Here is a 23,673-nt window from a genome sequence, read left to right as displayed (position 1 = left end):
ACCTGCAATCTCCTTTCTGACCTCTCCGCCCCCACCCCCACTCCGGCTTATCACCCTCACCTTAACCTCCTTCCACCTATCGCATTTCCAACGCCCCTCCCCCAGGTCCCTCCTCCCCACCTTTTATCTTAGCCTGCTTGGCACACTTTCCTCATTCCTGAAGAAGGGGTCATGCCCGAAACGTTGATTCTCCTGCTCCTTGGATGCTGCCTGACCTGCAGCGCTTTTCCAGCAACATATTTTCAGCTCTAACAATCCTCATGGCACATCTCCGATCAACTTAAGAGATGCTTCAGAATTTCTGTATTGCATCTCGGGTTGCACCAGCAATTATCATTGTGATGCTGCAGCACAGACCATGCAGTTAGGGATCCACGGCCAGCTCATGCCTGGACCTCTTGGGCTCTACGCTCGTTCATAGTGCTCATTTACTCTGAGCCCACCTGATCCTCACCAAAACTTTGCTTTGCATTCCCTTTTTGTGCTTTTCCCCCTCAGCCAGAGATTCCAAGCTCCTTTACTTTGATCTTCCTTTCTGTTTAGTGAAGATGCGGATGGAAACTTGTCAAGGTTGTCAGCAGCCCTCTGTCAAGCCAAGGAGGATAGTGTTTGCTCTGGGAGTCCTGGTACTCTAAGTCAGGGGCAGCCTTTATCAGTCCAAGGGCTTCAAATGGTTCATCAGGCACTTAGGGTGGTCAGAATCGAGATGCTGTCCACATAAGGTGTGAGGCACTGAATATCAGGCAGACCATTATCTGTCTTGAATATTTCTGTCTTACTGGATGTTGCTTTCCCCCTGGAATGAGAGAGAGGCAGCTATTTTAGGAAATGAAAATGGCAAGTTATTACTTTTGTGTTCTCCGGGCAGTGCCCCAAGTGACCGATAAGGCAGAGTTAGTTTTATCTGTGATTAGAGTAGGTGATAGCAAATGAGGGAAGATATTGTGGGTGTTAAACAGAGTGGTCGATTGAGGCCTGGTATGAAGGAGGTATAGCAGCAGAGATATTGTGGGATATGAGAGAGAAGATGATGGCATTTATGCTGGCAGAGTTGAGAAGGACATTGACCTTTTAAATATATTGCTGGGCATTCTTCCAGAAGGCTGAGATTACACTGACCTGAGTGGTAACCTCCGACCAGGCTGGCATGGCCTAGTGTCATGGTCTCCACTGCTGTTCATGGTCAGAGAGAAAGTCCCACCTGCTGCATCATCCTGTCCAGCAGGACCTTGTCAGTAAAGTGAGGCACAAATTTTAGGAATAGTGCCAGGCAGTATTGTCTGGATGCACAATAGGATTTTAAATGCACTTGCAAGGGATACCTGTGAATTTTGAGATATCTGCTGAGTGGCAAGTTGTTCCAAGAATGACAACATATGGTAAGTTAAGGCCGGAATTAGATTTTAAAGACACCGTAGGGCATGGTAGGTAATTAAGGCAGTATGTTTGGTAAAATATGAGAAGGCTTGCTAGGCCTCACAGCAAAACAAAGGCTATGCAGTTCGATTTAGTCTAAAACTATAAGATTCAGCCCATAAATGTTATAGCACAAAAGGAGGCCTTTCAGTCCATTATACCTGCACCAGCGCTCTAAATGAGAAATGTCCCTGGTGCCATTTCTCTGCCTTCTCCACGTAACCATGTACATTCCTTCTTTTCAGATCCTAATCCAGTTCCTCTTGAATTTTCACTGAACCTACCTCCCCTCAATCTCAGGCATAGAGTTCCAGATCTTAAGTACTTCCTGTCTGAAAAAGATTCTCAAGTCTCCATTGCTTCTTTTGCTAATTTCCTCAAATCTGTACTCATTCCCAATTATCCCTACAATGGGAACAGTTCTTTCTTATCCAATCTGTCGGACCCGTCACAATTTACTTATCAAATCCCTCCCCTCAAGTTTCTCACTGCCAAGGAAACCAGCTGTAAATTCTATCTACATAACTGAAGTCCTTCATTCTTGGGCCCATTCTATGAATCTTTTTCTGCGCTCCCTCTAATGCCTTCACATCTTTTCCAAAGTGTGGTGCCAGAAGTAGACACCATTGCTCCAATTGAGGTCAAATTCAAATATTAGCCAAGTTTAACATATCCTCCTTGCCTTTGTACTGCATAGCTCTTTTTGTCAAACCTAGGTTGCTATATAGTTTATTAACTATAATTGTAACCTTTCCTCCCACCTTCAAAGAATTATTCACATGCACACCCAGGTCCTTCTGTCTCTATACCTATTATAATTGCACTTTCTAAAAAAAAAAATTACATTGTGTTCTTCCAATCAAAATAAATCAGGTCACACTTCTCTCATTGAATTTCATATGATACCAGCCTGCCATTTCACCAACTTGTCTGCATTTAATGTTCCAAATTGAATATTAACCAGAACCTACTGTAGCAATGTTGTGTAAGTTGCTTTTATCTTTACATATAGCTCCATGTGAGAAATTGAAGCAATTATGATAGTGGGCCATAAGGATCAAAGGAATTTGTGTCTGTCTTCTTTATTCTGTTGAGTTAGTTTATCTTAGCAAGGCGTAAGGAAAATCAGTAATACCTCCATGTTCTTCAATAACTTCTGCTTTGTGCAAAAATAAAATACTGAACATTGGAGGTCTGAAATGAAAACAGAAACTGCTCAGCAAGTCACAGAATCCCTAAAGGGTGGAAGCAGGCCATTTGGCCCATCATGTCCACACCAACCCAACAAAGACTATCCCTCTGAGTCCCACTCTCCTACCTGCAACCCTGCATGTCCCATGGCTATTCTATCTAGCCTGCACATCCCTGGACACGATGGACAATTTAGCATGACCAAGCCATCTAATCTGCACGTCTTTGTACAACGGGAGGAAACCAGAGCAACCAGATGAAAACCGTGCAGACACAGGGAGAACATGCAATCTCCACATAGCTTGTCACCCAAGACTGGAATTGAATCCAGATCACTGGTGTTGTGAGGCAGCAATACTAACCACTCAGCCACCATGCTGCAGCATCTGGCAGCATTGTGAATGGATACACAATGATAACAGCTAAAATTCAATTGGAGTGCTGACCCTGGGTGCAGAGTCAGAACAAACTTCCCCCATGGCCAGTTAGGGAATGACCAACCCAATTTTTAGAACTATCAATTATTGGCCTGTGAGTGAAGTTCTGAACGTTATAAAGTGGCAGGTCTGCTCTCCCCACCCCAGAGCTGCCAATGAATCAGACAAATGATAATTCTCTAGCAAGTCTTCAGTCCTAACAGTCACACTGGGAGTACTGGTCAACACTGGATCTGCAACCAAGCAAGATTAGGCACACAGGGCAGTGCCCAGAATTCAGTAAGTCGGTTTGGGCTCACCTGGGGCTTGTCAGTCAGACTGTTGATTTGGGGCTGAGGTGTGATGATGGAAGGGATGTGATTTCTGAGAGCATGGATTCATGGTTCTGAGGGAGTGGTCTTTTGCTGAAAGAGGGCTCAATCTAGAGGACCAGTTCTCCCAGGTCTGCAACTAAAGTATTCTTGGCCACCTCCCCATGTGGCACATATGATTGGCCATAAGCTGTCCTGGATTGCCCACCCAAGAGTCTAAACAGGCTTCAGACAAGTGGGCTGCACCTTTCATGCTGCTGGTAAATTTCAGTGGTAGTGGGAATGCGATGGGATAAGCTACCCCATGTCCTTTGGCCCCTTGACTCCTTTGCCTTGCAGGATGCTCTCTCAATTCCATAAATTTCCAGCCAGTTTTTTCAGCTTGATGACCTTTTGTCAGAATCTAGTGAAAGGTACAAGAGCAAAATGCTGGCCATGTTTCTTATTTCACCTGAGTGCCAGACCTGAATGCTGTGTCTGTCGTGCTGATGCTGAATATTGAAATGGAAAAGAAAGTGAAGAGTAAAAGAAAAAGTTTATAAAAATCAAAAGTCTCAATTGTTGCATCTTTTGTAGTAGTGTTTTCTCACAATATAGGCAAGGTTGTGTGGAAGAAATGCTGTACTGACTGTCCTCTTATTAAATTTCAGGGGAAGTACATTGTCTGCTTTGATCCACTAGATGGCTCTTCTAACATTGACTGTCTTGTTTCCATTGGAACAATTTTTTCCATTTATAAAAAGGTAACATCTTTACCATTGAATTTAAAAGAAAATTTAAATGACTAAAGTTTAAATGGAAATTCAGTTTTTGTTTGAAAGTTAAACCTCTCTTCCTCTGGAGTGGTTTCACTTATTACAGGGGGTCTAGTAGGGGGATCCATTCCTTCAGACAGCTAACCCAAATTAGTGGCAACCTCAAGAAAATACATGATGACTACACAACATCAAATGCAATAATTGATAAATTCATCAACATCTTGGATAAGCAACAGATGTTAAAATTTTCACTAGACAGACTGTTATAGCAGTTATATCCATAAATTCATAAATGGATTTTGTCACACCATAATCTATTCCTTATTTGGAGGATCCTTGGCTATCATACATCAGAATGTAAGATTTATAAATTCAATCTGTTCACTTTTCATCAATTAAAGTTACCATTACTGAACAGGAATAGAGGTAGGGACAGAATAATATCAATGAATTTTGAAAGTAAAAAGAGAAGTACAAACAAGTCACACTGGAGGAAAAATGTAAATATAAAGCCAGAGACATATGATAAATTTGACAGTGCCATGATAAGACTCTAATATTAAAAATGAAATTTGAGCAGTAATGAGGTCTGACCTGGAATTTAAAACAAAAAGGCTGCAAAACGTCAAGTCTGTTCTTTTAGTCTTGTCAGTTCACTGTACTTTACAGATTTTATCTTTTGCTACGTTAGTTAGACCAGTTTTACCAACTATTATCTATTTATCATCTAGTAGTTTTAAGGGTAGATATTCTGAATACTAACAATAACAATGAAAGCACTCAGTAATCCAAGATAAGTGCACTGATGTGCAAATATGAACATTGCTGATTGCAATTGTGTGGTATCCTCGACCAAACTACTAATATCAGGGTCAGCTTGACTCCATCACTCTTATTGGTTGAAAAAGTTGTGAATTTGAGGCCTGCCATACATTCTATTAATTATGTTCATTCTCAAATCCAATTGTGTCTTTTATGTTAAACCTTATTTAGCTTCTTATCCCCATACTAGTGTATTGGAGGACACAAATTGTTAATAAATATTACTTACTCTTTATTCTTCTGTATTCTCTTTACATTCTGATGAATGTGACCAGGTCCCATTTATTTTCCTTAACTATTAAGGATGACATATTTTACTTTTCAATAAACATCATCGTCTATTTAAGCAATTAGCTTTGTACCATTCATTCAAAACTCATTGCTAGTTCTCCTGAAGACTAGTGGGTGCAGACATCATTTGTGAAGGCATCAGGTTCAGTATCTATGCTCCCCATTATCCAAATTCACACATGAAAAATGGACATTTGAATGGGATACTGGAAGGCTGTGGAGTTGTATCTTTAATGAGACTGACAGAGGAGAAAACTATTAATACTCCATCATTGTTTGATCAATTCAGGAGACTCGTTTTTGCAGTTTACAGTGAAGTAAGAACACTAGCTTGCCACTGACTACAATAAAAGTTGTGTTGAGAGATCTTGCAATTCCTGTGGTGAAAATGTTTACCTCTTTTGTCTTGAAATGGATTACACATTCGTTAATGAGGAATTCCAATGTCAGACATGGTGGCATCAACAAGCCATCCAAGCAGCTATTAAAGAATTCTCACAACAATCCAATAAAGGTCAGACACACATGGGGCTAAGGATGAAATTGAAATTTCATTAATCACAATAGGGACATTTAACAACATTCTGTAGTTTTTTTTTCCAGATTTAATTTGATTCAATAGTTATTATTCAGATCACTAGTTAAAAACCCACCAGCTTAATATTCAATGAGTTTCCAACAGTGATATCAAAGAACAAGGTAGTTCAAGAACAGAGTCTTTGGCCCTCCAAGCTTACACCAACATATTTTGTCTTTCCGTACTAAAACTATCTTCACTTACAGGATCCGTATCCCTTTATTCCCTTCCAATTTGTGAATTGATCCAGGTGCTTCATGAATGCTGCTATTCTGTCTGTTTCCATCATCTCCTCTGGCAGCATATTCCAGGCACTCACTACCTTTTGCCTGATCACGCCCTCCCCCTCTGTATCTTGAATCTGTGTCCCTATTAATTAACCCCTCCACCCCTGGAAAAAGCCTCATACTTTCCAATCTATCCATGCCAATTTTAAACTTCTTCCAGGTCATACCTTAACCTCCTGTGTTCCAGTGATAACAAATCCAGTCTATTCAACCTTTCTTCATAGCTAAAATCTCCCATACCAGGTAATAGCCCGGTTAAATTTTTCCGTACCTCTCCAAAGCATCCACATCCTTCCGGTGGTGTGGTGACCAAAACTGTACACAATATTCCAAGGGTGGCCTAACTAAAGTTCTATAAAGCTGTAGCATAACTTGCCTATTCTTATACTCATTGCCCCTTCCAATGAAGGCAAGCATGAATAGGCCTTTTTTACTATCTTATCTACCTATGCTGCCACCTTCGGTGATCTGTGGACCTGCACACCCAGATCCCTCTGCATTTCAATACTCCAAAGGGTTCTGCCATTCACTGTATAATTTCCATCTGTACTTGACCTTTTGACCAGATTAAACCCCTGCCATCTTTCTGCTGATGCCTCCAACTGATCTATATCCTGCCATATCCTCTGATATTCTTCCTCATTATCCACAACTCCAGCAAACATTGTATCAGCCATAAACTTACTAATTAGACCAGCCATGTTTTCCTCCAAATCATTTATGTAGACCACAAACAGCAGAAGTCCCAGCACTGATCCCTGTGGGACACCACTAGTTACAACCCTCCATCCGAAAAGCAACCCTCCACTGCTACCCTCTGTCTCCTATACTGTCTCTTGCTATGTGACTTCACCTTTTGTATCAGTCTGCCATGAGGGACCTTGCCAAAGGCTTTGTTGTAGTCCACGTAGACAATATCAACATCTTTTCCCTCATCAACCATCTTGGCTACCTCCTCAAAAAACTCAATCAAGTTAGTGAGGCACAATCTCCCCCAAAAACCATGCTGTCCATCACTAATGAGTCTATTTGCTTCCAAATGCATAGAGATCTTGTCTCTGCGAATCTTTTCCAATAATTTTCCGACCACTGATGTGAGGCTCACAGACCTGTAATTTCCTGGATTATCCATGCTACCCTTTTTAAACTATGGGACTACATTGGCCATTCTCTGGTGCTCTGGGACCTCACCTGTCGTTAAAAAGGATACAAAGATGTCTGTCAATGCTCCAGCAATTTGTTCTCTTCCCTCCTAAAATAATTTGTGATAGATCCCACCAGGACCTGGGGACTTATCTACCTTAACACTTATTAAGATGCACGGTGCTTCTTCCCTTTTAATAGCATCTTGGCTTAAAAATCCAACATTTCCTTCCCCGAGATCATTCTCCAATTCCTTCTGTTTGGTGAAAATTGACACAAAGTCTTCATTTGGAATCTCACCCACACGTAGATTCCCTCCTTGAGTGGGTCAACCCTTTCCCTGGCTGCCCTCTTACTTTTTTATATATCTATAAAAAGCCTTGGGATTCTCCTTAATTCAGTTCGCTAATGACTTTTCATGACCGCTTTTAGCCCTTCTAATTCCTTGTAATATCAATGCAGAAAAGAAATTCTATCCCATTTGATCAAAACTACTGACAATGGGTCCATAATGCCACCAATGGCAGATGCAAGCAGTTTTGAGACTAGTTGAGGGGATTCCTGATTCAGTGGTACCAGGGCAATTTATTAAACAACAAAAATTATACCGAACAATTGTGGAAGTTCATATCCTGGTTTGGAAGACTGTTGTTTTCCCCTTATGCTAGTGACACCAACAACTTCTGCTTCAAGAAATTTGTGTCTTCTTAAAATCTCTAGACTGACTCTTATGCCTACCCTTTTTATCTTATTAGATTAGATTACTTACAGTGTGGAAACAGGCCCTTCGGCCCAACAAGTCCACACCGACCCGCCGAAGCGCAAATTACCCCTTACCTAACACTACGGGCAATTTAGCATGGCCAATTCACCTGACCTGCACATCTTTGGACTGTGGGAGGAAACCGGAGCACCCGGAGGAAACCCACGCAGACACAGGGAGAACGTGCAAACTCCACACAGTCAGTCGCCTGAGGCGGGAATTGAACCCGGGTCTCTGGCAGTGTGAGGCAGCAGTGCTAACCACTGTGCCACCGTGCCGCCCACAATGGTCTCTTCCTTTGTTGTCATGCTCAGATCTTGATCACCACCTATCATCACATTCCTTAGTGACAACTCAAACGACATGTCTTTAACACATGAACAGTCCACTGTTAACTCTTTCCTGTATAAACAATCACTGGATCACTGATCCATGCATCACATTGTGGTTTCAATTTGCTCAATTTATCCAGACAATACACCTCTAAATATCCACCTTCTAGGAGCTCAAAAATACCTAAAAATGCATATTATAAAATCAAAAAGTACAAAAATGTTTTTTTTTCACATAGATCAATGCATACCAAATCACAACCCCCATATTTCCACTGATAATTTGCTGCAAAGATTTCTGAAGTTCCAAATCAAGATATTCACCCTTTAACATGTAGGATCTTTGTACACCATTCTAATAATATCAGTCTGATAACCGTCATCTTTCTTTTCATATTAAGACTACTGATGGCCCCCCAAGTGAAAAGGATGCCTTGCAACCAGGTCGTAACATCGTAGCAGCTGGATATGCTTTGTATGGCAGTGCCACAATGTTGGTATTATCTTCAGGAAATGGAGTGAACTGCTTCATGTTGGATCCAGTAAGATCTTGAACTGTGCTTTTTTTCCCCCAGAAACCATGGTGCTGTGTACACAATGTAATTGTGACCATCAGTTTATTGAAACCTGCTTGTGATTTCAAAATCAGCAAATTTTATGTTCAATAGCACTTTCCTCTAATTCATTCAACTACATTTAGTTTTCATGGCCTAACAAGATCAAGGAAAAATTAATCTGTAATCATTGAACAATTGGCAATTTTTCGTGAGGTTTCACAGAATCATAAATGAGCAAAAAACAAAGATTTCTAGGCTATTAATATTGGGGAAAATCCATAAGGATCATTAATTGCTGAGCCCACAGTTTGCCTGCAACCAGAAAAGCATGATCCAATCTTGCTGTTGTTGGAGGCAGCCATTGAGGAGTATTTATCATGGAATCACAGGAGTCTCTTGTGGCAAGTCTGAATAGGAGAAACCACCTCGTGGCTCTTTGCTGTACCTTATTCATACTACAATTCTGGTTTCCAGTAGCATGGGCTTTTATGATTAGGAGTTTTGTAATTTACTGAAAGTAATTGATATTTAGACCTTCACTTTTGTTTAATCTTAGCCTGGCTCCAGTGGTCTGCCTATAGTGGATGCTATGTGAATTGTTAAAGAGGGCAAATGTTGTGGGGAGGCGGGGTGAGGGGAGTTGGCATAGGGGTGAATAATGGACCATGGGAATGATGAACACGGATTGCATAAGTTTACATGTGTAGACATGAGAAATGAGTGTGATTACAAATGGATGTAAAGGCCAAAGACCCTAATGTTCAAGAAAACAAATGAAGTTCTAGAGACCAGAATACCTTTTGGACAACCCCAATTTGGCACTTGGCAGTTCCTGTGGCTGCTTCTGTATCCATGGCCATCCTAAGTCTATCCCATAGCTGTACATCTTGGAACCAAGATTCAACCATCAGGATATATTTTCATGAGGTAGGTGTGAAAAGCAGGGAAAAAAAATTACTTGGGAGCACAAATCTAAATCTAGATGTTACAATTATCTCCTGTACATTTTCTGATGTGTAAATTAATTGACCTTGAAAACAACAAGACATGACTACACAAATCCAGCGAATAAAATTTATGTATCTTTGTGTCACTATCAGCTATTTGACCTAAAACACTGACCATGTAAATGTCTGCTTGGAAATGCAACCTTATTTTGCTAGTGATGTGTACATTAAATGCTTTGCAATTATTACTAAGTTTTCAGTTATTATTACATCCTTGTCTTTGAACTATGTATTCATCATTTGCGCTGATCTTAATAATTTTTGTCATTAGGCCATTGGGGAATTTGTTTTGGTGAACAGGAATGTGACCATGAAGAAGAAAGGGAATATCTACAGTATTAATGAAGGCTATGCAAAGTACTTTGATACTCCAGTTTCACAGTACATTACGAAGAAGAAATATCCAGAGGTGTAGTAAAGAACATCACTTTTTTCAATAGAAATCATACAGCGTCATTGTTCCAGAAAGTCATTTTACCTATCTTTAACCCACAGGATGGTAGCTCTCCCTATGGTGCGAGATATATTGGCTCCATGGTTGCAGATGTGCATAGAACACTGATGTATGGAGGGATTTTCTTATACCCTGCCAACTCAAAAAGTCCGAAAGGAAAGGTATGAAAGAAATCAATTAACTCTAGCTCTTCAGAATTATCTTAAGAATGCCAAAGGCCTACTTGCAAACACTGAATCAGAATCGCCTTCTGCACTAGTCTGTTTGCTAGCTAAGCTCTTAATCGTGAATACTCAGAGTCATGTTTGTCGGCTATATCTCAGTAATTCAGTAATCAAAGTACTGATAAATATACACTGGCATAGAACTTTATAATCACATTTGAGTGTCGAAATTCCTGGTAATTTAGGATTTTTTTTCTTAATCATCAATTCTCTTATGGGACAAATGCATTCAAATACCCAATGAACAATTACAGTTAAGATTCATGGAGTCTCATGACTGAACTAAAACTGAATGAGATTAAATGCATGACAAATGTAGATGCAGAGGAGCAAATGTGTACAGAATCTGCGCTTGATGTTCTAAATGTTTCACTTGGGTGGATACCAGAGTGATTTCTTTAATGGAAATGGACAAAGGAACTGCAGACATGAGTTCAACTAAAACCCTGGCAACTGGAGAATTTTAAAATCAGATAAATTTAGAATAAAAATCTGGTATAAGTATTGGTGATGATGTAACTACAGTACTAGATTCTGATTCACTGATGTCCTTCAGAAAAACTGCTGCCTTGTATGTGATTTCAAAACCTCAGCAATGTGGTTGATGTTTTCACTGACCTCTTGAGCAAGCCAGTGAGTGATTTAAGTTGGTGGCTCACCTCAATCTTCTCACTAGTGATTTTGTGATGAACAGAAAATGCTGATCTTGTCAGAAATGCTACATTTTCATAGTTTCAGCTTTGTAAAGAAAAGGGTATTTGAACAATAGAAGGCAAATTTCATTATTTTTGTTTTAGTTAAATTTATGTGAAATCAGAACTTACAATCGAAATAGCAGTGATGCTGACAATGATCACCATTATTTACACATGAATTGCACAGCAATTTCAGGTGAAAGCAGATGCAAGATTAAATGAATAAATTAAGCAGTCTTAGTTTTAGCTGTCTTGAGTTTTGCCACTCAGGATTTAGCTTTGCAAGTTGGCCTCTTACTGTCTGCCTCACAAAAGCATTGAGTGATATGAAGTTCTTGAATTGGGGTGGTAGATACAAAGTAAATTCATCTCTATATTAGTGCTTATCCAATTCAGTCAGTTTAACACAGTTATAAGTCTTAATTATTGTCAGACAACTTACCTGGTCCTAAAAAATAGCATCAGCAGCGTGGTTTTCATTTCTTCAGCTTGCAAAGTTTGAAGATTCAAAAAAAAAGTTGGTTTTGATTTACTACTTGTTTTTTCTCAGTCACTTTTTTTTCCTGTGCATTTAACACTCATTTTCCTCATAGAGTAGTGAGCAAATAGTCAAGCCCAGTCATCTTAATTTATCGGGTCTGCTGTATTAACTGGTCAAAGGGGCAGCCACATGGGCGATGGAGGAGATAAGGAATTGGAGATCTTGGATCATTGTTGAATGATGGCATTGATTGGAAATAAGTTTGCATGTTTACTGGGTGACAAGTTATGACTTCAGAGGTCATCAGTAGAAAATAGCTGTTAGGGTAGGTTTACTTAGAGGTAATAAACCGAAAACCTATATTGTCATTCTGACCATGTCAATCTAACCTCCTGGATGTTCTCTTATAGCTTCGACTTTTATATGAATGCAATCCCATGGCTTACATTATAGAACAAGCAGGAGGTATGGCCACAACAGGAACACAGGCAGTGCTGGATGTTAAACCAGAATCCATTCACCAGCGGGCACCAATTGTAATGGGATCCAAAGATGATGTTCAAGAGTACCTTGACATTGTAAATCAATACAATTGCAAGTAACTAAAACCCTGCAATAATGAATATCAATAGCAAACTCTAAACTGGGATCTAGACCAAACATTGATTTTTTTTTCAATGCAAAGTGACATTCCAACTTGACAATGCAAATCATATCAATTGTAATATAATTTAGTTACTAAAGTTCTTGATGAAGTCTATCTTGAGATCAGAATTATTTCTGTCGTTACATAACAATCCATGCACAATGTTATACATTCTTGAATGAATATGAATAAATATTTGGATCAGTCCATCTTGTACTCCATGTTTTTATTTTGAGATTTTGTTCTATGTTTTTGTAGTTTGAATGAAATTCTGTGCTCTGACATTTTTAAAGTGATACTTATAAGAAAATAATAAACAGTAACAGGATTTGGCAGCAGTAATAGTTTAGTATTCTAATGTAGCACATTGCATGTTACCTTTTAGGAGGTACAAACAATAGCTAGAGATTTTCCAGCCTGTAAAGGCACCTTTTGGAGGTGGATTGGCAGCCAAATCAGAAGCGGTAACATCAGCCGGCTGCTGAAACGTGTTCCCATCATCTCATTCTTTTCCTGAAAATGGTTTTGCAGTAGTAATGACAACCTATCCAGGAGCAGTGGTAATCCAGTTAAAGTATTTAGCAAGCCAATGAATCTTGATTTTGTCAAAGCAATGCAATCTTGAGTCATGAAGGACGCTGGCTGGGTCGACATCCTGGCAACTTACAGGAGACAGATGCAAAACAGGACATAGGAGCCTTAGTCATTTTTGAAGAAATCAAAATGTTTATCTGCAAAGAAGTAGATGGCTAAGACCTCTTCCTGGGTTAGAGGTCTGCCATGGCACTAGCATTTCCCAAAGCCTAATGTTTAGGTCAGGTTAGATTTATTGTCACTTGTACCCAAGCACAGGAGTACAGTGGAAAGTGTACAGTGTTGCCACTGTCTGGCACCATCTTAGAATACAGTAGTTTAGAATTTAAAACAAACCAGAATGAAAGAAAAAGAAAATACCTAGATCACCCTTGCGCTGCTGGGACTGATCCAGTTTTATCTGTCCCCTAGCAAAGATGGTACCTCTACTAGGGTTGGATACAAGTAAGCCTGGTTATAATATTCCTATGCTCAAATAACCTAGCCACACATACTTCAGGTCTATAGATAAATAAAACATTTGGGTAAGATACATGAAAACTGGAAGTTCCCATGGACTGTGGGCTAATGTTATTTCAAATGTGTAATAAAAGCATTTGGGGGAGTATTAGAAACTGTTTAGGCACTTAGAAGATGTGGATGGTACTGAGATGCACTATTGCATCAACTAGTGCTTCCCATGATGACCAGATGCTTGGAAAATTCTTACAGGATAAGAGTCAGAGAGAGAGAGAGAACCAGCCTGAATTTGCTTTTGAATTCCACCAGTATTTCCATACAATACTGCTAAAAGAAACAAAACCAGAGAAAAGCTGAGCTGGGAGAACTGGCCACTCACCTTTCATTAAACAAGTGTTTTTGTTTAAACTTGAAAGCCTTGTTCCTGAGACAGTCTCTGTTATCTGTAAACAAATTGGCCCTAAAACCCATCCAAACTCAGAGTTATCAGAACTTGTGTTTTTACGACCTGCAGAAAAAAAAACCCAAGGGACCACCTAACCTTTTTAAAGATGCAGCTTCGTCACACTCTCCATTCCTGGAAACAACCCGAGCAAACCTTCGAGTCATAGAATCTTTGCAGCATGGAAAGAAACCATGCAGCCCAAGATATCCATGCCAATCATCAAATATCTATCTATTCTAATCCTCATTTTCCAGCATTAACCTGCAACCTCACACACTATAGCATTGCAATTGTGTTCATCTAAATAGTACTTAAACGTCTTGAGGATTCTTGACATTATCACCCTTTTAGGCAGTGAGTTCCAAATACTCATTAATCTCTTGATGCAAAATGTCATCCTCCAATCTCCTCTGAACATCTTGCGTCATATTCTAGTCCCATGCCAGTCCTGCCTAGGGATGGCAAGTCCCATAGCAGAGACCATCGTAGTGGTGGCAAATCCTGGCATGGAGGCAAGGCCCTTGGGGACTGGAAGTGAGGCCTCAAGATTTAAAGTCCAGCGTGGTCTGTAGAGTTGGCCCAGGCGGTCTGAAGGCTCGGTACTGGCATGTACTTGGTGAAAAGACTAAAATTTGAGCACTTTTAAAAAAAGAAAACTTCTTTATTCTTATGCCAAGCTTTTATTTATGATTGTTTCAAGTCTGTAACAATTAAGTATTCTGCACGTAGGTATCTTCTACATAAGATGGTACCATAAGCAGCAACATTACAAACTTTGCACTTATTCAAGAAGGAGGAGAAAGTGAGGACTGCAGATGCTGGAGATCAGAGCTGAAAATGTGTTGCTGGAAAAGCGCAGCAGGTCAGGCAGCATCCAAGGAACAGGAGAATCGACGTTTCGGGCATAAGCCCTTCTTCAGGCTTATGCCCGAAACGTCGATTCTCCTGTTCCTTGGATGCTGCCTGAACTGATGCGCTTTTCCAGCAACACATTTTCAGCACTTAGTCTTTATTGTCATATGTACTTGAATAATTCAATTTTATTACATATTCCTAAACGCTCTGCTATTCCATCCTTTATAATAGACTCAGATATTTTTCCAACAGGAGATGTTAAATTAGCTGGCTACAGTTGCTGGCTTTTTGTCTCCTTCCCTTTTTGAATAAAATTGCCACATTGTCAGTTTTCCAATCGTCTGGCACTTTTCCAGATTCTTGATTCTTCAAATGTACTATTAATGCATCCACTGTCTCTGAAGCTACTTCTATTAATGTGCTAAGATGCATTACACAAGGTCCAGAAGTCATTATGCCTTTAGCCCATTCTATCCCACTGGAACAGTTACCTGCTCCCCAAGCACTGATGCCAGTGCTTCATGAACTGAAACTCATTCCAACACACCAATCTTTGAACTTTTAACTCCTTTTCTTTATTTACTCAATGTCAGTTTGCCCATGGCTAGGCAATAATCCAGAGAGTTTAGCTTTGAAGTTCTGCTTTTTAATTTAATTTCTAACTGTTCAAACTCTGTCAGCAGAACATCCTTTTTAGTCCAACTAGTGTGCACGTCTACTGGATCCTACCCTCTCCAAGTTCCTCTCTAGCCCTGAAGAGATGTCCTTAATTCCGGCCGTGGGCAGACAACACAGCCTTCAGGACTCCTGCTCACAGCTGCAGAGAACAGTGTCTATCTCCCTAATTGATGGTCTCTTATCACAACCATATTCCCATTTCCTGCACCACTTGAATGGTTCCTACTACCAAGGTCCATTCACTCATCATGTTGCGGTCCTCAGTCTCATCGCAAAACCTGTAAGAACCTCTTAAACATTGGACAAGTACAGGATCCAATACTTCTCAATGCATTCCAGGTCCCCATATCTGCTTCACCTGAAGTCACAATCTTCTGTCCCTAATCAAGACCAGTTTTGAATTGTTTAGTCTGATGGGTGTGATTACCCTCTGAATCAATACGTCCAGGTAACTTTCTCTTCGCTGATGTGATGTAATGTCTGTAGCACTGACTTCAGCTCTTCAGCTCAGGTCCAAAGTTACTCAAGCTGCAAACACATACTACAGATGTGTTTACTATGGATTAACTTGGTGTTCAGCAGCTTCCAAATGCTGCAGCAGCAAAATATTACCCATGCTGCAATTACTATTGTATTGATTTAATTCATAAATTAACTACTCTAGATTCCCTGTCATTTGCACTTGAAATATTGAAGTAAATATTGAAGGCCATTACTTTGTTTTCAGTTCAGAATAATCAAGATTAATTTTAGTTTAGAAATCCCAGGAATTTAAAGTTTTTAGGGCAGTTTGGAGGAGACATGACTGAGGTCAAAAGCAAGTTTTGTTTTAACAGAAATTCATGGAAGACACAGTCACCTCAGTGGAAACATTTCATTTGTGCAGCTTCCAAAACCAGGAAAGTTTGGTTAAATACATGCAGATTATTAGAAGTTGAGATAGTCTAAGCTCTCAGTTTTGGAAAGAAACTGGGGAGAATTAGTTAGGTAGAACTTAAATATTTTATATAGAGGAATAATCTCTCGGACTTGAATCTCTGTAAATTGATAGTGTTGAGAAATAAGTTGGAAACTTTGTGTTGCTGTGCGCTTCAAGATTTTCCAAAACAGTCTTACAAATTTAGATATCTTGGTTTGCTTTTTTCTTCATCTTTTCTAAAACTTCTGTTCTTTTGTTAAAGAAGCTTTACAGCCTGGAGTGACTATGTTTCAGTGACCGATCATTTTGTTTACTAAAATTAAATCAAAATTGTCTACCAAGCCAGGTTTCAGTTTGGCACCTGACTTGTCCAATAACATTATGAGATTGGATCATAGCAACTGGCAAGTATTTGAAAATCTGCAATTAGCATTTGTTCAATATCGATAGCTCTGATATGAGTACGGAAATAAATTTAAATAAAGAGGGTTTGTTCTTCAGTGACACTCATTGATATTTCTTCCACTCCTACATTGGAAATCGAAATGCAAGATCAAATCATTTCAGGTTTTCCTTTTCACAAAATGAGTTTGCAAATCACTTAGTTGCTCCTGGTAATGTTTCCCTGCAGTTGGTACATATCACTCACCTAAATGCTCTCCCAAGATTTTATTACAGGCTAAAAGATTCCAGTCTGTCACAGGAGAACGCTGGCATTTTCAGTCAGGGGAAATTTCTTTTATATGCCACAGTTTTCTATTGCATGACCTTTCAAGACAGAATAACAGAACTTTTTGCAGTTTTGTAATGGTTGCACTAATGTTTGGACAATTATATTGATTCTTACCTTTAGTTTTTAGCTCAAAGTAACAGATGCACAAATAAGCCTTTCAGCGCTACAATGAATACAATTTTGTGAACAAATTTCATGTTTCAAATCCAAATCTACCTATAGAGTAGCGAACAATTCAATCAGAGATCTTGAACCAAAGTTAGATTTGACAAAATTTGAAAATTTTGCTATTTTAGCAGTCACCCAGTGTCATTTCTACTTAAATAATATGCAAACTCTGATCACTCATAGACTTTAAGCTTAGTCACATGTACATGCAGCTGTTCAACTTATTTGGGTCACCACTCTATACTTTAAATAGCTAGTCTGGTCAGGCTGCATCCACTCAGAACTTCATTAACGCTACAGTAAAGAAGAAAGAAATAAGGCACAATGTCGGATCAGTCGCCTTTTGATACTGACGTCCAAACGATCACCCGGTTTGTCATGGAACAGGGAAGGAAAGCAAAAGGGACAGGGGAATTCACGCAGCTTTTAAATTCTTTGTTAACTGCAATCAAGGCCATCTCCTGTGCTGTGCGAAAAGCAGGTCTTGCCCATTTGTAAGTCAATGATCTTCATTAGCTTAACAAATATTATGTAGCATAAACAATTGCATGCAATTTGTTTTATGCAACATTGGTGAGTGAATTTTGCTTTAGAAAAGGATAAGAATTATTTGAACAGGCTTCCTTTAGAATTTATTTGGAATTCCCTTTTTTTGAGTTAAAATACCTAAGAATGATTTTCTACCTTATAATGCAATTTTCTTTTTAAGCTGTGCATCAACCTGACCAAGTCCCTGGAAGTCAGCCTTTTCACAGAATCCCTACATTACAAATAGAGGCCACTCAGTCCATCCAGTCTGCACTGACCCTCTAAAGAGCATCCCACTGAGAACCAACTCCAGCCCCCACCCTAAACCTGTAACCCCACATTTATCATGGCTAATTCGCCTAGCCTGCACATCTTTTGACTGTGCGAGGAAAGCAGAAATCCATGCAGACACAGGAAGGACATGTAAACACCGCACAAACAGTCACCCAACGCTGGAATCGAACCCAGGTCCTTCATACTGTGAGGCAGCAGTGTCACCCCTTATGGCAGGTAGGACTTGAACCCAGGTCTTTTAATCTAGAAGTAGGGACATGTGCACTACACTGCAACGCCTCCCCCTTTAAGTTACCAAGCTTGTGTGGCGAGACTGGAAAGTTTAAATACTTTAACAAACTGCCTGCAAGTGGCAGTAAAAAAGGAGGTATTGATAATATCAATGTTTCCACTGACAACTGTGGTCTTACTACATAAAAGAGTAATTTTGAAATTAGATACAATCAATCCACTCACCTGCTATTAACAAAAGCCTACTGCACAAGATCCAAAGTGGAAGCCTTGGTAAACTTTTCCCCTCCCTTCGCATGATTTCGTTATGGCCAATTGATAAAATATTGCAATATCTAAATTATATCAGAAAAAAGATCAAACAATATACATTGTAGTTATTTCAATGTTCAGACACATTATGACACACCTATAGGAGGAGGAAGGGATCCTACCTTTGCACTGTAAGCTTGCCTTCTAATTGTCTCAAAATTATAAAGGAATAATGAACTTCATCAGCTAGCTCATCTTTCAATGACACACTTTGCTGCCTTTCGTTGAGTTTAATAATTACAATCACAATTTTTACTTCAATTTTGTTTCCCTTCTTTGCATTTTTTTGGTCATATTAAATTAATGTGTCATTACCTCTCCATGATACACACTGTTTGATTTTTACTTGTTCCATTATGATTCCTTTCAAGCCTACAGAAGCAGCAGGTGTCTTCTAATATCTCATGTCTTCACCCTGACTTTTCCCTTTATATGCTTTGTCTGCCCCTCCCCCATATCACCTGCTTAAAACTTATTACGTTTCCAACTTCTCCAAGTTTTTATGTATGCCTAATATTATGGTTCACATGATTACAGATTTAATTTTAAAAGTTTTAGTTTTAGTTTTAAAAGTTAAATTTTAAATGTAACTTCACTGGGGGAAAACCTGGTAAATACAGTATTTGGAAATTAGCAAACCATGCATAGACTTAAGATAATTATAATTTAACAGATAACCTGTTTCCAGGAAAAATGTCAGAGTTAAAAATTATAATGTCAAATGGTCTTACTTATCCAAAGAACCGAAGAAGTGATATCTGTAGCTGGGCTGGACCTGAAATCACAGGCCCCGATCTCTATACAGCAGGCCTGCCTCTAACTCAAGCACACCAAGATCACCATTGATCCAAGAACTGTGAATGGACCCTCCTGTTCTTGTTTCTGGTTTCTAATTATTCCAGTAAAAGAGATGAGTTATCCAAATGGTTACTCACAGTTAAGGAAAGGTTTGTATCCAAGAATTAAAGTTTTTTTGCATTGAGAAATAGCTAATTTGCACTTTTACCTGAGAACAGTGTGTTTCAATTTTTGTTTGAGATGGTTGACTCTTAATGATATTTTTTGATTTTGTGTTCATTGTTATGAATTCAGAAAGAGAAAAGCCAGCAGGAAAGATTGTTTCTTTGAAAAGCTTAAAAATCTCCATGATGTGAGTTTTATATAACTCCTTCAAAATGGAGAAATAAAGCTAGACCTACTTCTAAAGTGAAACTTTAGAGAAGCTTCTGTGTACACTCTGGAGGTGCTCTGGTCCTCCACCTTTCCACTGCCCGTGATCTCAAAGTGTACCACTATACAAATTATGGGAAGATGAGCCTGCATTTGGGCAGGAGACACTCAACAGGCCTGGGTCCTCTAGGCCCTAAGGCACCTGGGGGTCAAGTGCCAAGGTCTTTCAAGTCAAGGGTACAAACCACAGAGCAGGCTCTGCTCCAACTACAACATTCAGGACTTCACTCAGACTAGTGGGAAGGAAAGGAAACATACTGAGAGCACAAAGCTGGTATGTGCGGTATATCTTTGTGAATAACCAATCACTTTTCTCAAAATATTTTTGTTTGCAATGTTACATTGTCTTATGTAGTATTCTTTTCATTTAAGTCACACCCATATGAGTGATAAGGAGCCTCATCATATATCCCAAAGTTGTTTAAAGTTGAAGGCACCATGCTTTTTCTCATTTCTCACAAGTCTACCACTGCAGATAGCTTCACATGTCAGCAATCTTTGGACAGATGACACTGAGGCTAAAGGCAATGTCCAGTGAATGTACCAGATCCTGATCTGCAAATATCCTTTCACAATTATACTGACCTAACAAGTAATAATATGGAATAGGTGATGAAGCTATACATTTCTGTAGGGAAAGCTTTTTTCAATGAGTTTTACAAGGAAGTGCAAGAGATTGGCAGATATTCACTGGGCAGTTTATTTATACACCATTCTTCACATTGTAGCAGTCTGTAGAGAAAACCTGCAAAACGGGCAGTGTCTCTTGAGTTAAATGTGATATTCAAGCATGTCATAGCAACAGTCTCTACACACCCTGAAGCATTGAAAGATTCCAGTTAAAGGAAGGGTCTAAAGGAACTTATGGAAGTAAAGGTATGCAAATGGTGGCTCTCATGTGGGCAAAACTGCACTACACATTCCTGTTATCACTCTGATATTTGCAGGAAACTGCAGTGAAGCCTACAAAGCTTAATTTCACCATTTGTTTGCAGCATCTTGATGGATTTAGTCCTTTTGCTTCTCCTTTGGATGCTTTGTGGCAGCTGTTGGAGGTTGTTCTTGTTGGAGATCTTGTATTTGCTGTCTCCTTATCTGCTGCCTTCTCAAGGCCACATAGAAATCAGGATTTGGAGGTGCCGGTGTTGGTCTGGGGGGTGTACAAACTTAATAAATCACAAAACATCATGTTATAGTCCAACAGGTTTATTTGGAAGCACTAGCTTTTGTAGTGTTGCTCCTTCATCAGGTAGTATTGGACTGTTAGACTGTAACCTGGTGTTGTGTGATTTTTAACTTAGAAAACCAGGAGATACATTTGCCATTTCAGTTCCATGAGCATGTGATCTGTGGGAAAATCAAAACGATGATGCAGTGTTGCTGAAGAAACACTTGAGCCCTTGCTCATTGATAATCACACTGAGTTTGAATGTTATGTCCTCACACAGTCTGGCCTGGATGGTTTACAAGGAAATATTTTAATGCCTTGAAATTGAGCTCTGATGTATTTGACCTTATCTAATTGCACAGTGGATATCCAACATATCTGTGCTCCTTTGGAAGTATACTTCTGGCAGCAAGCCATCATGAAACACCCTGTCCTCACCCAAAGTCACACCCAAAGATCTCCCTGCCATGTAACAGTCCATGTCCTTGCAGGCTAATTTTTCATTGTGATGACATGACAACTTTAATGTGTTGTTCTTCAGAACGTGCTATGCATTGTTGTTGCCAAATCGGGATTCAGTTTTCAATTTCCTTTTTACAGTATTAGACTTACATGATAAGGAGACAAACAGTTTTGTAAACATCATGATTGTTTGAGACCATAACCTGTCATTTGTTTTATCAGATAATTACTGTCTCAGAACGAAGTGAGTATTGAAGGCAGATGGGTAGCATTGCCTAATCAGGGAATGCATGATTCCTGCAACTGCCTATAGCAGGGCCTCAAAATATTATTGGTAACTCGGTCATGTAGAAAAAAAAAAGACTTATTCCTCTCACTCTGCATGTGGTTTCAGCCATTTTGGCTTTCAATCCAACATGATGACGTTCCAACTTCATGTCCATCTGAGTGACTTGCAAATTCCGCCAGTAATTGTCCCATTGCCCTTCACCCTCCTGCTACTTCATTTGAACCTCTTTACATTAATATTACTCTGCGTGCTTTACATCCAGGGTCCCTGATTCTGAGGATCGGTATGTTTTTGTTGACCTTACATTTTTCCCAAATGGAGGCTACAGTAACCATGATCTGCATAAACTCCCATTGAGAGCTTGCTGCCCCTTCCATTCACTATGAAATCCCAGTCAACTGCCTGCAATTGCCTTCTTTTACTGTGACTATTCTCTCTGTGACCCAATATAATAAAGACCATTCAAATACTTGCACTGCCTGCTACATTTAGGAATCCTAATTACCAAGCTTAAATGCAGCATCTATTAATGATCTAACCCTCATGACAGACTGTGGTCCACATCATGAACTGATCTGGTCAGACAGCACCAACTGCTCACCCCAGATCTCAGAACAGCCTTCTGACTGACCTCTGTGTAATCTCAGGCTTGACCTGGAGGTTTGCCCATGGCCCAAACCCAAGACTTAGAAGGTATGGATCCCATGCTTGTGCAGGGCCAAGCACCAGACTGACTGTGACAAGCCCCTGTCACTGTAATCAGTAAAACCCCTTTGCCGACTGTACTGGTACCCCCATTAAGCACGCATCCACTCATCCACTCAAGCACACATCAGCATTTCCTTTAAACGTGTGGTAGGATGACAGATAGTGGGGAGGAAATGGCTTAGTGTTAGCATTGCTAAACTAATAAACCAAATTCTTAGCTATCCTCTGGGGAGCATGGCAGATGGTGTGGTTTAAATTCAATAGAAGAATCTGGATTTAAGACTCTAAAGATGACTGAAACCATTGTCAGTTGTCAGGAAGAACTCATCCAGTTCATTAATGCCCTTGAGGGAAGGAAATCTTTCTCCTTATCCAATCTGGCCTACAAGTGACTCCAGACCAACAGCAATGTGTTGAATCTGAACTACCCTTTGGGCAATAAATGATGACCCAACCAGAGATGCCCTCATCCCATGAGTGATTTGAAAAAAGCTTCAGTTGCCTTGTCTGGGAATCAGCTAGGGTTTCTGAACATGAAAAAAATTGATTAGCTTTGAAACATTAATGATATTAACAAAACTAGCTGAAAACATTTTTAATAGTTGAAGTGGTATCATTTTAAAACTCAAACAAATAAATCTCATATTATGTGATAATAAGGGGCACAGAAGAGGCAGCATTATTTAGGCACAGATTCAGGAAAAAGCAACCAGTTAGTTGGCACCTCATCCAACACTTTCAACATTCATTGAATGCATAGTAACATCAGTGTGTACTGTCTACAAAATGCACTGCAGGAATTCATCAGAGATCTTTAGACAGCACCATCCAAACCTGACCAAAAGGTCAGTCTTATGTCTGTGGTCAGCAAGGTTTTGGAAAGAATTCTGAGGGATAGGATTTATGACTATTTGGAAAAGCATAGCGTGATTAAAGGCAGTCAGCATGGCTTTGTGAGGGGCAGGTCGTGCCTAACTAATCTTATTGAGTTCTTTGAGGAGGTGGCAAGACAAGTCGATGAAGGTCAAGCAGTAGATGTGTTTATGGACTTCAGCAAGGCATTTGATAAGGTTCCCCATGGTAGAGTCATACATAAAGTCAGGAGGTATGGGATACAGGGAGATTTGGCTATCTGGATTCAGGATTGGTTGGCTGACAGAAGGCAGAGAGTGGCTGTAGATGGAATGTATTCTGCTTGGAGATCAGTG

At 39.7% G+C, this 23,673-nt stretch overlaps 2 protein-coding genes and 1 long non-coding RNA gene across 4 annotated transcripts in view; 2 read left to right on the top strand and 1 right to left on the bottom strand.

Annotated features, from left to right (window-relative positions):
* The window catches only part of LOC122561573 (fructose-1,6-bisphosphatase isozyme 2-like), a 33,005-nt gene extending 20,406 nt beyond the window's left edge, over positions 1-12,599 (top strand). The window contains exons 3-7 of the mRNA XM_043713388.1: positions 4,006-4,098; positions 8,730-8,870; positions 10,164-10,301; positions 10,388-10,507; positions 12,157-12,599. Coding sequence (XP_043569323.1) covers positions 4,006-4,098; positions 8,730-8,870; positions 10,164-10,301; positions 10,388-10,507; positions 12,157-12,348 — 684 coding nt within the window. The 3' untranslated portion in view covers positions 12,349-12,599. The remainder of the gene's footprint in view (positions 1-4,005; positions 4,099-8,729; positions 8,871-10,163; positions 10,302-10,387; positions 10,508-12,156) is intronic.
* LOC122561584 overlaps positions 1-18,986 on the bottom strand; it is a 57,015-nt gene extending 38,029 nt beyond the window's left edge. For both annotated transcript variants that reach the window (XR_006315045.1, XR_006315043.1), the window contains exons 1-2: positions 18,731-18,986; positions 18,522-18,631 (exon numbers count right to left, since the gene is read on the bottom strand). This is a non-coding gene — a long non-coding RNA (uncharacterized LOC122561584). The remainder of the gene's footprint in view (positions 1-18,521; positions 18,632-18,730) is intronic.
* The window catches only part of LOC122561580 (fructose-1,6-bisphosphatase isozyme 2-like), a 56,137-nt gene continuing 49,956 nt past the window's right edge, over positions 17,493-23,673 (top strand). Inside the window, exon 1 of the mRNA XM_043713401.1 lies at positions 17,493-17,737. Within this exon, the coding sequence (XP_043569336.1) occupies positions 17,568-17,737 (170 nt within the window). The 5' untranslated portion in view covers positions 17,493-17,567. The remainder of the gene's footprint in view (positions 17,738-23,673) is intronic.

The sequence above is a fragment of the Chiloscyllium plagiosum genome, chromosome 2, assembly GCF_004010195.1.
Source record: "Chiloscyllium plagiosum isolate BGI_BamShark_2017 chromosome 2, ASM401019v2, whole genome shotgun sequence".
Lineage (NCBI taxonomy): Eukaryota > Metazoa > Chordata > Chondrichthyes > Orectolobiformes > Hemiscylliidae > Chiloscyllium > Chiloscyllium plagiosum.
The sequence above is the reverse complement of the archived record's forward strand: the minus strand, read 5'-3'. Positions and strand labels throughout refer to the sequence as shown.